The 16,158-nt window shown below is 44.6% G+C and overlaps 1 protein-coding gene across 1 annotated transcript in view; it reads left to right on the top strand.

Annotated features, from left to right (window-relative positions):
* Positions 1-16,158, top strand: part of col4a6 (collagen, type IV, alpha 6) — a gene marked incomplete at its 3' end in the record, with an annotated part of 186,762 nt that overhangs the window by 145,614 nt on the left and 24,990 nt on the right. The window contains exons 10-21 of the mRNA XM_080741566.1: positions 443-535; positions 2,085-2,138; positions 2,395-2,457; positions 4,050-4,094; positions 4,278-4,331; positions 5,943-6,044; positions 7,337-7,486; positions 10,870-11,053; positions 11,582-11,739; positions 12,060-12,242; positions 12,899-13,082; positions 15,389-15,439. Of these exons, the coding sequence (XP_080597692.1) occupies positions 443-535; positions 2,085-2,138; positions 2,395-2,457; positions 4,050-4,094; positions 4,278-4,331; positions 5,943-6,044; positions 7,337-7,486; positions 10,870-11,053; positions 11,582-11,739; positions 12,060-12,242; positions 12,899-13,082; positions 15,389-15,439 (1,321 nt within the window). The remainder of the gene's footprint in view (positions 1-442; positions 536-2,084; positions 2,139-2,394; positions 2,458-4,049; positions 4,095-4,277; positions 4,332-5,942; positions 6,045-7,336; positions 7,487-10,869; positions 11,054-11,581; positions 11,740-12,059; positions 12,243-12,898; positions 13,083-15,388; positions 15,440-16,158) is intronic.

The following is a 16,158-nucleotide window of genomic DNA, read 5'->3' as shown; positions in this document are numbered from 1 at the left end:
AGGGTCCATTTGGAACCCCCTCAAGGACACCTGAGGGCCCCTGAAGCCCACTTTGAGAACCACTGGCTTAGCCTATATCCAGATTGGAATCAGATTGGTTTTATCATGTCTGAACTAAATGGAAATGAAGTGCCCTTACAGATAAGCTCTCGAGTATGTCTCTGCCTCAGCTCCTCCCCTCGTCTTCTCCACATTCTCCCCAGCATCCCTCCGTGGGTCGTACGCGCTGAAGACACAGTTTGCCCTCCAAAAATCGTATCTTTCTACAAACGCCCAAAGTGGAAACACCCTAAGCTTCCTATATGGTTTTCCGTCCACCCGCCACTTCCTCTGCTTCCCCCTCCTCCGTCTCCTCCTCCTTGCCTCTGCCCACTTGCCTGTCGCCCACGGGCCGCTCCGTAGTAAACAGCTCTCTCTTCCTATTGGTCACCGTATTATGCAGGGCGACGCAGGCTCGCCCGGCGACCCCGGCCAGCCAATGATCAATGGCGTTGTGGAGTTTGTTGGCTTCCCCAAAGGAGACAAAGGAGCACAGGTTCGTCCTGTAACGCAAAAGTCACAGGCTCAATCCCCACAATGACATCCTGTACTGGACTGGTATGTTGATGATGATTATGGTGACTTCCCCAAACAGGCTTCAAACATAGTCAAGCGGTAAATGATCATACTCTCATAGACAAGATTCTGTAACAGCGCTATATGACAGTGAGTCTGCCCCCCTCCTGAATTCAAAGATCCACATGAGTGGAAAAAGCAGCACACCAAAGTGAAAGTACAAGACAAGCTCAGATATTAAGTTCCATTTATTCTGAACGCTAACGCGTTTCGGCGTAAAGCCTTCTTCAGAGCAGGTTTAAAAAGAGTTTTTGCTGCTTTTTCCACTCATGTGGATCTTTGAATTCAGTTGTACCCAGAGCTAAGCACCCACTGCCCAAATGAGTGGCAGCAATCAGAGGAAGCGCACCTGTTTTCATCTCCTGATCTGCCCCCCTCCTCTCAGGGGGTTAAAACATTTTAAACATGTTGCACAATAACTTGCATTTTTGGGGTCATTATATTTAATCAAGATCAGTCTTCTTTTTTTTTCAAAGATTTTTCAAAACGGGCCTTGCTAATAGCCACTATGAGTCGGTACATTTCAGAGGTAGGCTAGGTAGCATGTGGATAACTCCCCGATGACATCTTTGGCAGGGATTTCAAACTAGATTTCAAACAACACTCGATAAACTACTGGCTGATTGGAATGTGCTGTGCCCCTTCATGAGCCCCCCTGAAGATGACCCCTACTGAGTTGGGTGATCCAATGGCTTTTCCTCTAACCATGAGGCAAGAATGTTCAATTACACAGTAGATCAACGTTTAATGGCTGTGTGCTAATCGATGGATGACCATGAATCTTAAAACGCTCAGCAAGAATGAACCCTACTGGATCTGGTGACCAAATGGCCTTTAGGCCAATTAAACTTTCCAATGGTTTTGAAGGTTTTTGTGTGCATTGATGCGGCTGAGACTGAGAGGAAGAAACAATTTGAGTGACCCATTGATTTTCTAATCACAGGCCTAACTTTGCAAAAGATATCTCTCATCTAATACAGCAAACCATCCTTTAGCCAACATGTCCAGTTTGATGTAAGGAGCTGTAGACTCTTAAGTCTTGTTAATCATTGCAACAACCGTTGCTACTATTTTAACATGTTAGCGTTACCAGAAGAGAAAAAGCTGTAGTTTATAGCCTTATAATGATCTTACTGCAAGCATTACTAGTGAGGACTCCTGCCCCTTACAAAAAGATCTGAGCCCACTGTATCTGTATCAATGCAATATAGGTTTATTTGTATCAATTTCTTGCCATTCTTTTTCACAATGTTATTGTTGGAAAGATAGATAGATAGATAGATAGATATTCTAGAGAAGATATATTCTTCTCTGCTCTCTCGCTATGTTTATCTCATTCTCTCATTCTCTCTCTCTCTCTCTCACACACACACACACACACGCACACACGCACACGCACACACACACACACACACACACACACACACACACACACACACACACACACACTCTTTCTCTCCCTTCCTCAGGGAGATTATGGCGCTAAGGGATATCGCGGCTACCCTGGAAATCCTGGCCTACCTGTAAGTGTTGCTTATGTTATGATCATTTAGAGCAATCGGTGTCAGCTGGATTAAAAGGCTGTTTTGCATTGATTTATGTATTACAGTAAATCCTTTTTTTCCAGTATCGTTGACATCACTCTAGCAATGATAATACCGGTACTAATAATAATATCTCAACTGTATAGTTATAGTTATTGTGTGTACACACATAACCTAGTCTTGAACAAAGCCCGCTCAAAGTGTTCTCTACCCAACGTTGTGTTTTCCTCACCAGGGAGCTTTCGCCTACCCAGGTGAAAAAGGAGAGAAAGGCATCCCAGGATACCCTGGGGGGCGGGTAAGAATATTATCAGTTTGGCTTTGTTTCTAGAATCATCATTAGGAGACGTCTGTACCTTTCCTGTATCTGTCCTTTGTCCAGGGGAGGCTGCAGGATGTCTCCTCACCCCCTATTCACCCCTTGTTTGTGCCTTTGTTTATATGAACAACCAGGACTTCCCCTCAGTCTTTCACCTGGCCCCATGGGAATAATACTGCTAAATAAGCAGGTCAAGGTTTATTAGCATGTCGCAAACTGAGCAATTTGTTACAGCAGATGATAAAGCTCTAAAACATAGTAAACATACATACACAAGAACATAGACATAGACATGGTCACAGTATCCAGTTAATAAAGAAGCAAAGTATAAGTGTACCAACAACCATCCTCCTTAATTCTGGACAACAGGCTACATCCTCCTGCTTCCATTATTGATGGCACGAATGGTAGTAGGTAGTAGTAGGGCATTAACGACTTGTGATTTTTGCAAGTCGACTCGACTCAGTAAAAAGTTCAGTTGAAGTTGACTTTATCGTTTGATGACGTCATCACATCACACACGACCCCCCAATTATTTTGGAGGGTCCCCAGATGATTAAGTTAATGTGCAACATTGTTTTCTCACTCAACTGTAAACAAACCAACATAAAGTTTAAGTTTATAGAGGGTATCTGCACATTTCTAAAGTGCCAAATTAGGGACTTTTTAATACCTCTAAAATGGCAAATTAAACATTGTCCAAATTGTCAAATATATAGAGGCAGAAATCTACATGCTCACAATGCCTCGCATTGCGAGCATGCAGATCTGCTATTTTCACAATAGAACGTTTTTTTTTTTTTTTCAACTTCGACTTTCGACTTTCTCTGGTGGGAGTCGACTTGTGTAATGAAGTCGACTGAGTCGACTTGTCGACTTTTTCTTTAATGCCCTAGTAGGTACAGGGTAGTAATGATAATTTGTACCTATTAATGCTTATTAACACATTCCCCGCCATTTTAACATACCTTCGTACTCTACGGTGCCTCTGGTCTCCATAGACTTCCATGTAATTCATAGTGCACGGATCATGCACACCCATGCCTAGATAATGCACCACGTGTGTCCACATTGCTCACAGCTTTCAAACAAAAAAATCCGAATGGAAATCCATTCAGGCATTCATGAGATAGAAGCCATTATGTTTTCCTAAAATGTAAACAAAGATGGCTGCCATGTTTGATAGATGGGGTTGCTATGGGGGTTAAACATGCAATTTTCGCGATTTCTATCATGCCTACTACATTTTTTGGGGTCAGAAAAAAAAATTGAAAAATTTTTTTTTTTGAAAAAAATCTTTTTTTTTTTTTCAAAATGGCGGAAATTCTCGGGACTATCGGGCCTGGCAGGGAAAGACATTGAAATAATCTCGGGACTATCGGGCCTGGCATGCAATGAGTTAAGGCCTCTGACCGTTGGCCGGACACATTTTTCTGTGTCTATCTGTTTGTCTGACTGACTTAATTTTGACGTAACCTATTAATTCTTTTTCTGTGTCTATTTCCTATATTTGTATGGCTCTATTTCTTCATCCTGGGTTTATATTGTGCATGTTTCTTTCTTCCTGACAGGGTGCTCCTGGCTTCAACGGAGGGCCCGGCTCTCCTGGCTGGCAGGTAGTGATCACAGCATCACCCAAAGCACACATTTATAGCACTGTTGACTTTCAACCAACACAATGTATAGTACTGTGTGGTACTGCGTGAGTTCCACTTCACATGGCATCCACACACGTTATAATGTTATAATTAGAGGATGAACAGTATTAACAGATCGCCTTTTTAATCTTTGTCAATCAGGGAGCTGTGGGAGACCCAGGTTTCTCCGGGCAGCCAGGCTATAAAGGACCTAAGGTAACACAAGGGTCATTTTTAACCTGATGGTAGCCTACAGTGGACTTTTTTTGCATTCACTTGTAATACTCAGAGATCGCCAGCGGGTGGTGCTAATTGCGACCGTAGGTCGCAGTTACTTGCACACTATCCAAACCTCCACCGGCTGTCCCTCCGTCACTCCCTCTGTCACACGTCACACGTCACACTTTTGCCCTGCTCATATCTCTGCAACCGTTGCCCCGATCCATGCCAGATTTTGCACACACACTCCTTGCCTGCCAAACTACAACCTCCAAGGACCCCCGGAGTTTCGGGGACCCCCAGGTCCCTGGGGGACCCCCAGGTGTAAAAAAATACCAAATGTGCAAAAATGACCAAATGACCACCCCAACGGGGCTGCTCACGGGGCATTCCCGGGGACCACCCACTCCTGGTGCTCCAGAACGGATGCAAAAGTGGTGGCGCCCCCAGTGGAGGACCCCCTGCCACTGCAGCTCACATAAAATGCCGTAACTCGGGCTAGGAGCGACCGGGAGAGCCGGGGCCGGTACCTATTCGTCCGCCTTGGCGGCGAGGAGACCCCACCCCTCATTTCTCACATGGCCCTCTAGCGCCACCATGAGGCCGATTCAGATTTTGCCCTAAAATCACGAAAATCACTACACAGTATGTCTACACTCATGTCAACAACATGGATCAGGAAGATTTTGGAAAAACACATTTTTGCTCTATTTATGGAGATAAGCGACCAACGGTCGCTTATCTCCCGATTAGGGAGTCTTACTGGTGTTATTATAGTGGATCATATGCAACAGATTATCTACAGTAGCTACAACAGCTGCTATCAGCTGATTTAGAAAATGTGTGTGTGTGTGTGTGTGTGTGTGTGTGTGTGTGTGTGTGTGTGTGTGTGTGTGTGTGTGTGTGTGTGTGTGTGTGTGTGTGTGTGCGTGCCTTGATTGTACAATGCTAACCTTTAATTAGCTGTACAGTATGCCATTAACATCAGTGCTGTACAATGCTATTGTTTCACGATAATGTTATGCTTTGATTCTATGTAAGGGAACTACTGTGGCCTAATTTAGGCCTACATGTAGATGTCACATTGCTTTGGGTACCTGTGCTATAAAGATTTTTGCGTTGGCTATTGAAAAATAGCAGATATACAAGCTCACAGAGCGTCACTCTGTGCCGCGCTGCGAGCTTGTACATCTGCTATTCTTTTTTCTTTTTAAACATTGTTTGAAAAAATCTTGAAAGTGTGAGAACTACTGATTTAGAAGGCATTCGTAGAATCTGCCTTAGGTCTTAATGGGCCAATAATACGTGTGTGTGTGTGTGTGTGTGTGTGTGTGTGTGTGTGTGTGTGTGTGTGTGTGTGTGTGTGTGTGTGCGCGTGCGCGTGTGCGTGTGTGTGTGTGACAGGGAGAGCAGGGTGAACCTGGACTCCCCGGACCAACCATTTACGCTGGCAATAGCCAAGGAGCTGCTATTCAAGGTAAAAACACACATCACAGTTTCAGTTAGTTAATTTCGTTTCAGTTGCTACATATTTACTTTTGTTTTTAATTCCAGTTGTAGTTATTTAGTTTTATCTTTAGCTTACAATAACCCTGGGTCTGTGTGCAGGTCAACCAGGTGACCCCGGATTTGAAGGCCGCCCTGGTGAGTCAGGTGACCGAGGCTACCCCGGTCCGCCAGGACCGCCAGGAAGATCAGAGTTTGGACCATGTGAGATACACCGGCCTGGCTCCACACACACACACACACACACACACACACACACACACACACACACACACACACACACACACACACACACACACACCAACAGACTAGAGCAGTGGTTCTCAAACTTTCACATTTCAAGGTCTCCCCTTAACTCACACTCCCTGGAATCCACTTTGAGAACCACCAATTCTACATTTTGAACTAAAGTTTGTGGTTCCTCAAAATGAACTAACTTAGTTCTTTTTCGTTCTTTTTTAACCATAATATTCTTATACTTTTGGCTATTCAAATGTATTCTTTTAGACAGTTATTGACACAGCCCATATAGAACCACACACAGCAATTATTTCATCCAACTTAACATTGAGGTGCCCACAATATTTAGGTGCCCAGTGCCCAATCTTCCTCACCCTTATTGTGAAGGCAGACGTTTCTAACCGTCCGCGTTGGTACCAGCTCACGTTGTCTCATGGATGCGATGCGTTGTGAGCTTGCAGATCAGCTATTTCGGCATTCAACACACGTCACACAACGAAGTATACTCAGGCTGGGGGGCTTGGGTGGGAGACAACGTAATGAGGAGGAGACTCAGCGCTTCATGTAAAGAGAAGCACACAGCTGCAGACAGCACCGCACCGGAGCATGTGAATGCAAAGAAAGACGAGAGGACAGGGGACCGCGGACCGCCGCACAAACGGGCCGATGAGCGCCATTCACGGACGTCAGAATGAACGCGTTCAACAATAACGTTCATCAAGCGGAAAAAAAGAGCGTTCAGTTCACGTTCGCCTAAAATATGAACGTGTTCATGAACGATCGTTCATTGAACGCATTCGGGTACAACACTGAGAACCACTGGACTAGAGATACACATCAGTACATTTAAACATTCCACACAGCACCACTCCATTCAGCACACTATTGTCGAAACCTTGGTTTCCTGTGCATTTTAAATACATCTTTGCATCGTGGCTAAGAGCTGTGCAGCCTCTTCCTTCTCAATATACACACCACTGCATTAACATACTATACCGGTACATCTGTACATTACAATACTATACACCACTACATTTAATACTACATACCAGTACCTTAAAACACAATGCATAGTAATGCATGACAGAAAGACACTGACATGACAAATAAATGCTTTTATATTGTGGACACGGCCGCTAACTCAGCCATACCCCCATACCCATACCCACACTATCAATCACTAAAAAGTCAATCCTAATCATTCAACCATTCTCTCCCCTCCCTTCCCCTCTATTCTCCTCTCCTCTCCTCTGCAGATCGTGAGGGTAGCCCTGGGTTTCCCGGCACCCCGGGTCCGAAGGGAGACAGAGGAAGCCCAGGTCGTACGACCTACGGTCCTCCGGGCCAGCCAGGATCTCCGGGTCTCCCCGGAGGCCAGGGGGCCCCAGGACCACAGGGACCCTCCGGTACGTTCATTATACTAACAAGTCTGTGAGCAACATTGTCTAGAATTAAGACAGTAGGACTCGCTGGTGGACCGCAAGGATAATTAGATATTATTGTCTTGGTATTTGAAAGATTTCGGCGATCCGCCCACGGGAGCCCTCAAAAGACACCCCGTGCTAGAATCTGAAAATAATCCGGGTACATACGCCACAATCCATTTGAAAGATACAGGCTCTCGCGTCAACCTCGCGTCCACCACATCGCCGCGCTGCGAGCTTGTACATCTGCTATTTTTGAATAGCCAACACTTAAAAAAAAAAGTATGTTAATTTGATTGTCCCAAACCCGTAACGCATTTAATTGATTTATCATTAGAATAAACGTGCTCAGAAAATGAGTCTTAAGTGGTCATGCTGGTGGTCTCTCTGGGGATTTTCAAGTGAGTGTAACGGAGGTAATCCGAACCTCCCCACCCGGTTTCGAACCCGGGTCTCCCGCGTGAAAGTCCAATATCTTAACCATCACTCCAAAGGGATATCCCTATGGAACGAGAGCAGATACTAGACTTTTGAGGCTTCAGGCTGGGGCTGCGACTCTCTCTGCCACACTCACCCCCCCTTTGACCTCCTCCTACGGGGAAGCCCAGATCCGGGTCACGGCACCAATGTAACGGAGGTAATCCGAACCTCCCCACCCGGTTTCGAACCTGGGTCTCCCGCGTGAAAGTCCAATATCTTAACCATTACTCCAAAGGGATATCCCTATGGAACGAGAGCAGATACTAGACTTTTGAGGCTTCAGGCTGGGGCTGCGACTCTCTCTGCCACATGAGCCCTGGTCCAGAAAACGTTGGAAACCGCTGCAGTAGACTATAGTAGATTACATCCACATACAACAGATGAAGCCATATTAAAGGCAGTGCAGGAGGTGTTGTTTGTTAATGTTTAACTAGGACATTGCATGAAAACTTATTGCATGGCTTTTCTCTTGAGGTGTTTGTTTAGTGGGTTTTTGTTGTCCAGACTGATGTGTTTTGTATTGAAAACGTAAGAATGACGTCATCGTGCCATTAATACCCAGGAGAGGCTGGAACCCTCAGAATAGGTGCCAATGCTACTGCTGTTCCCAGCAATGACACCGATCGTGGTATTTGAATCTAGAGAGACTGGAGTTTTAAATATGCCGGATAGACGAGCCTAACATACTGTTGAGTGAAAGAGAGATATTAGACAAAGTAAAAAGACTGACAGACATGTCATGGCAATAGCACATCAGTGTTACGTTTAGTCATAGTCTATTGAATAAAATGAAATTTAGTTTCATATTTTAGTCATCTGAAACATTTTAGTTTTAGTCTAGTTTTAGTAAAATATCATAAGATTGTATATTGGCAGGCCTTGATGGTGTCGTAATGGCAGATTTTACACTTGTTTGCATTCCAAAAATAGCCAATCTACAAGCGTTGCACACTCTGGGCTTGTAGATCTGATATTTTCTCAACAATATATAAAATGACTTCACCAGTCCCTCCCTGAAATTTTTGTCTAGTTTTATTTGTTGACGAAATTGTCAACATATTTAGTCTTAGTTTTAGTCATCAAAGCTTAGTTTTTATTTCGTTTTTATTTCGTCAATGAAAAGATTTGTCGTAGTTTCAGCCAACGCAGTTAACACTGTACCACAGTATAGGCATGGGAACTTTAACTGATCGTCTGCACTGTCCTCTTTCTGAATGGTGAAGGCTTGACCTTTGACCCCTGCATCATCATCCGTAGGGGGTCATACACCAGGGGCCAATCACACGCAGGTATCTGGGAGGCAGCCATACTGCCATGTTTTACTATGGCAATATTTAGCCTGCCCCCAACTAAAGTTAATATCCAGAGCCTGAATAAAACAAATAATAACAAAACAAAAAGAAACTTTCACAGCGCTCTTCTCCAGTGTACTCTGTCGCCAGGGTAACAGGGTAAGTATAGCTGAGAAGAGTGCAGCCTCCTGTAAGCTCACAGTTGAACTTGGACAGGAGGAACTTCTGCTCCAAGCTGCTTTTAAAATTTGGCCACAAGATGGCACTACTTCCCCACTCAAAAGCTAAACGCAAGCTTCAAGCTATTCAACTGAATAGCCTAACTTATATTCTCCCAGACAACATGGTGTGTGCGTGTGTGCGTGCGTTTGTGTGTGTGTATACTGCCAGTAGGCCACAGAAGTACCTCCACTACTCTCTTCAACATGTGTGTTGAATACTATTTGAAATATTTAACTTAAATGTCATAATGGAAGTTGTTAGTGGAGCCCAGTTTGGGCTGAAACCTTCAATGTCACATTCTGACCACACTCCCATGTGGATCCCAAGATACACTTTTTGATATTTATTTTATGATAAGATTAACTCAACTTAAAATTTTGTTTTACTGCTTTGCATATCGTTGCTGTCGGGTGCAAAACTGCCCGAAACCTTTTAGCATTCAAATTCAAAAATAGAAAAAACACTTGATGTTTTTCCTCCTGTTGTTGGGCAAGTAGGGCATTCCTTTACCACAAAAAGTTAAAATATTGAGATAAGAGGTTTCTGCACAACAGCGACGATATTTCCTTTCGTTGTGTTAACACTTTGTGACAGTGGCACAAAGTGACAGCACAATAACCTAACATTGCTCTCACACTGTGACACTGAGCTGGTCTTGTACGAACCACTGGGTTGTTATTCCTATTCACAATGAATAAAAATACATTTAATTCATCACCCAAGCTGGAATTAACGATGACGCGTGTGTCCGTTGCAGTCATTAGCGCTACAGTGGTTTCGTGCTCACGCCTTTTCTAGAAATGAGGAAAAACAACGATTCATTCTGCTGTGTATGTTAATGACTGTATGTTTGTGTCACGAGTACCGGTGGTCTTTTCCTTCATGCTGACCAGCGTCTTTCACCTACCTCACCAAAAACCTTCCCAACTACCACTGAACATGGTATACACTAGGGCATTAACGAAAAAGTCGACAAGTCGACTCAGTCGACTTCATTACACAAGTCGACTCCCACCAGAGAAAGTCGAAGTTGAAAAAGAAAATACTTTCTATTGTGAAAATGCAGATCTGCGAGGCGTTGTAGACCGTCTATTTTCACAATTTCTGCCTCTATATATTTGACAATTTGGACAATGTTTAATTTGACATTTTAGAGGTATTAAAAAGTCCTTAAATTAGCACTTTAGAAATGTGCAGATACCCTCGTGTGGGTATCGTGTGTGATGTGATGACGTCATCAAACGATAAAGTCGACTTCAACTCAACTTTTTACTGAGTCGAGTCGACTTGCAAAAGTCGTTAATGCCCTAGCTATACACATACTGCATATCGGGATATTCTAACTGTTTGTGTGTGCGTGCGTGCTTGCAGGTCGCAGGGGTGACTTCCCCGAAGCTGCATCACCGGGACAGCCAGGTCTACCGGGTTCCAGAGGACCCCCGGGGAACAATGGGTTCCGAGGATACAAAGGTACACAGTCAGTCACACACTCGTCTCCTCATGGATTCTCCTGCTCATGACCTGCGCCAGCAGAGCGTGCAAGTAGGGTCTGTTGGTATGTATGTGGGAATGTACTGTATGTGGCCAATGAGAGAACGCTGCTCCTTCATTTGCTAAAGGCCCAGCCAATGAGGGAGCAGTGTTCTCTGTGACGTCACCACCAACCAACAAGTGCAACCTGATATAAGGCGCAAGTTGCCACCTTGACATAGTGCAGTCTAATTAATTCATGATAATTCGTTAACCACCCTATAATTGGGGGGGGGGGGGGGGGGTAACGGTTGTGAGGTATTTTTGGCAAAGATATTTTGTGTATGTCGGGTGGAAACCTTGTATGTCCAAAACCGTTTTGTATTTATCACTTTAAAAATGATTTAAACTAGTGAAAATAGCCGATGTATCTGCTATTTTCACTAGCGTTGTGTGACAGCCTTGTATGATGAAGCGGGGCTTTACTCTACTAAAAGACGTACAAATTTGAAACTTGGAGATACAAGGTTTCTGCCCGACAGTGACGGTATGTATAGTGGTTAACTCTCCTCTCATCCAACTCCTCTCCATCCCTCCATCCCTGGTTCTCCAGGGGAGCTTGGTGACTGTGACTGTCGGGGTGGTGGAGGAGGGGGCCAGGGAGCATCAGGACGCCCCGGGGCCGATGGCGCCCCCGGTGGTTATGGAAGGAAGGGTGAGCAGGGAGACACCGGCACACCAGGCTATGGAGGAGGAGGTCCGGGAAGTCCTGTAAGTAAATTCATTGATTTGTTAACTTGATCATTCATCGTATTATTATCGATATAAAAGCTTTGTTTATGCCCATTAAAACAGTGTTACTGTACAGCCATCCCTATGAGAAATGAGGCAACCACACTTGCAACTTCCCAGAATTGCACCTTTCTAGTTTCATTAGCTGCAGCTTAGCAGCTGCGTTGTTTACATCACAGTATGAGGTCATCCTTTACTGCCATGTTTTTACCCTGCTGTAGTTTTGAACTGAACCAGACTGCTTGGATTTGAATGCAGATTTCTCTCATGTCTTCATGCAATCGTCCCTCGTTCCTCAGGGCCGCCCCGGCACACCGGGATTCAATGGCCGCAAAGGAGAGAAGGGCTCGTCCTTCTATCCTACGTTCACTGCGGGGAGCAAGGGAGACCTAGGAGCTCAGGGGCCCCGAGGAGCCCCCGGTGACAGCGGACAGCCTGGCAGAGATGGACTACCCGGCTTCCCAGGAACCCCCGGGCCTCCCGTGAGTGGTCGAAAACACACAGACACGTGAACACAGACACGTAGACATGCACATGAACCCATAATTGAAACCTGGCTGTCATTTTAGATTCTTGCGTTGGATATTCAAAAATAGCAGATGTACAAGCTCACAGCGCATCACTTTGTGCCGTGCTGCGAGCTTGTACATCTGCTATTTTTGAACAATTTTGAAAACAAAATTGAAATTGAAGAGAACTACTGATGGGGCATTTGCAGGCCCGCCGCCCTCAAGTCTTAATCGATTGATTTATGTACATGGGTAGGGCTGTCACGATATGAAATTTTACAGGACGATTAATTGTCACTCAAATAATTGGCGATTAACGATTTAATTGCTGTTTTTGTCGTTGATAATTACATTTCTGTTTGGCTTTTAGGCTTTGAAATTGCACATGGCAGATATGACACATAACCTAAATATACAAATAAATTACTGACGCGTTGTGAGCTTGTAGATCTGCTATTTCCACTATTTCGGAAATTTTTCAACATTCACGATTATGACCATTATGACAAAATAATTGCGATAATGTCAAATAATCACGATTAGACGATTATGTAATAATTGTGACAGCCCTATACATGGGTTACTTATGTACGTCCTCCTCTCATCTCTTCCTCTCTCCTCCTCTCCAGGGTGATGGCGGTTACGCTTCAGGGGGAGAGAAAGGATTCCAGGGATACCCCGGAGCCAAAGGACGGGCCGGCGCTCCCGGCGAGTCCGGCATCGGTTACGCCGGGGCGCCCGGACTCCGAGGAGCCCCCGGAGAGCCCGGATTCGCCGGCATACCAGGACAGCCAGGCCTGCCCGGACCGCGAGGTAAGTGACACCAACCCCAACCCCCCGACGAAGAAGGAGCCGACCTGAAACGACCTGTTAGGTGGAGATTGGGCGGTGGGATGTGTGTGATGTGTGTGTGATGTGTGTGTGTGTGTGTGTGTGTGTGTGTGTGTGTGTGTGTGTGTGTGTGTGTGTGTGTGTGTGCAACTGTGCGTGGAAGTGCGTGAAGTGTGAAACCGGAGGGGAGTGTGTGCACGTCATACATCATTTCTTCCCCACCAGGATGACATCATCACAGCATCAACCCCGACGACTGTCACCATCATACCCGGCCGCCATCCTATAGTTACCATAGCAACCGCATCCTAACATTCTAAACCATTAATAAAGATAGCATCTCTTTGTCCTCCGGGGGAACGGACACTCCTCCGGATCACGTCGCTCCCGATTCGTTCTCTGCTGAAGCAGCCATGTTCTTCTCGCCGCCATGACAGGATGAAATACTTGCGCAAACGTAGAATAACCTCGTCTAATCAGAAGCAGCCTATTAGTACTCATTAACCAATTAAACCCTAATATACTTATAGTCGTACAACGAATAGCGAAAATAGATGATCTACCTTGAAGATCTGTGATTTTTGCTATTTTTCTAAATTTTGAAAATGTAGATTTTTTTATTCGATTTTCTATTTATTTTAGAAAATGAACTAGACAAGCTAATTAGACATACATTTTTCCTTTTGCCAAAGCAGCTTTCTGCTCTTCATTCCTTGGCTGCAGCAGCGTAATATTCAACGTTGATTAATGGTTTCCATTAATGTGCTTACAAACTAGCTTTTACAGCCAAATAATCTGTAATGTTCCAACAATGCAGCTTGATTGATTATTGACTGCTCTTTTTCTCCCCCCAATTTGCCAAATGATCGCTATACCGCAGCAGCTCTACTGTGCTTCTTCACGTCTCAGAGGGGATGGTCGGACACAGGGGAATTGACACCAATTAGTTATAGATTATATTATATACAACGAAATCAAAAAGAAATTGAATGGGTGCTGCCTCCTCTCTGAGAACGAAGGACACATAACAAACACCTTCCCACTCATCTCCGGGGTGTGAACGTGTGCTCTCATGACTGTAATGCTCAACTTTTGCTCTTTGTCGCTGTGGTGTGGAAACTTTGTCCCTAAAACTTGTTACTTTTTGATCAGGAAATGATGGGGGAAAGAAGAACAGTTCCTACTGATTATTGTTTAGTCACAAGTAAGGATGGGATGATATGAAAATGATTATCGCGATAATCAAAGTCCATTAACCTGGGGCGGAACATTTGCCAAATAATAGCAGATCTACAAGCTTGTAGATCGGCTATTTTTTGGCAAAGACATTTGATAGAGAGTGAAAAAAGACTTTATCAAGTACGTTTATTATAAGTACCTTTTACCAGAGGGTTTAAGTTGTACTGGATGTGCAGCTCGGCAAATAAAAGGTGAATTGATCCCAGTGCATGACGGAGGACAATATCACGATAATTTAAATCTCCACAATACGACTATCGTGAGTGTTTTTGATCACGATAAACGATAATATCACTTATCGTCCCATCCCTAGTCACACGCACTTGTTAATGCCTTTTCATTGGTCCAGCATTTGTAACAGACTTCAACACCTTCACATGACTAAAGTTTTTTGTGTGTGTCTGTGTGTGGAAATAGCCAATCCACAGTCAATCTGTACTAGTTTTGACAATGTTGTACAATAAAGGAGGGCATTAATTTACGAAGAAAAAAAGTTGAAATCTGGTTGAAAACAAGGTTTCCGCCCCACAGCAACGTTCTTAATATGAGGGTTATTCTCATTCACAGGAAACTGAGAGAGAGCCAGGTGAGACGAGGCAGCAGAGAGAGAGAGAGGCTAATTTGATGTAGCCGATAGCGCGCCTCTCTCTCCATTCCGTAGTTAACAGATCTTTTGCTCAATTCGATCGCATCTCTCTCGCTCTCTCTCTACTCCTGTTGAACGGAATAACCTGGTTCAAGATGAAGCAAACTTTTGCTTTTTGCATTTAACTGAATGAGCCTCGATAATTGAATGGACTGATTCGCTGATTGACTGTTATTTATAATGAAATCATTTTTTTCATTCAAGTGCTTGACTGGCGTATGCAAATGACCCCCGAATGGCTTTGTGTGCTGCCAAACTCCCTCCCTCCCTCCCTCTCTCTCTCTCTCTCTCTCTCTCTCTCTCTGTGTCTCTCTCTCTCTCTCTCTCTCTCCCTCCCTCCCTCCCTCTCTCTGTCTGACATCTCTCTGACCGTCCCTGTGCATGTGTATCTGTATCTGTCCAGGTGAGACCGGCTGTGAAGGGCTTACAGACGGCTCTGAGGATGGGGGACAGGGTGGGTAAATAACTTTTATGCCCAGCAGTGCAGCCAGCCAGCCAGCCCAGAGTCCTTTTCACTGACGTTAAGGGCAAACACAGTTACTGGTGGACCCAGATATGATCACAGAGGTTGGGCAACTCGGATGACGTAAGCTGTAGAGTCTAGTCGACCCACAGGCCAGGGTTTGCAACCAACGATTTGGAGAATGTCCATGGATGTACTGTAGTGTTGGCTCGTAAAAGTCCTGGAACAATTGGGATCCTCTTGAGACTCCCTGGAGAATGACGCTCTAGAACAGTGGTTCTCAACCTGTGGGTCGGGACCCCCAGGGGGGTCCCCAAATAATTTTGGGGGGGTCCTCAGATGATTAACTTAATGTGAAACATTGTTTTCTCACTCAACAGTAAACAAACCAACATAAAGTTTAAGTGTATCTCCACATTTTTAAAGTGACAATTTAAGGACTTTTTAATACATCTGAAATGACAAATTAAACATTGGCCAAATTGGCAAACATTAGAGGCTGAAATTGTGAAAATAGCACATCTACATGCTCACAATGCCTTGCAACGCGAGACTTTGTGATCATGTAGATCTGCTATTTTCACAATAGAACTGTCTTATACAAAATGTAATGCCTCAGCTCTTAGTGCTTGTCAGGGTGGGGGGGTCCTCAGTTAAAATACGATTATTTTGGGGGTCGCGGCCTAAAATGGTTGAGAACCACTGCTCTA

This window comes from Nannobrachium achirus (assembly GCF_963921795.1).
Source record: "Nannobrachium achirus genome assembly, chromosome: 14".
In the NCBI taxonomy this organism is placed as follows: Eukaryota; Metazoa; Chordata; class Actinopteri; order Myctophiformes; family Myctophidae; genus Nannobrachium; species Nannobrachium achirus.
This window is presented reverse-complemented; position numbering and strand designations above follow the sequence as displayed.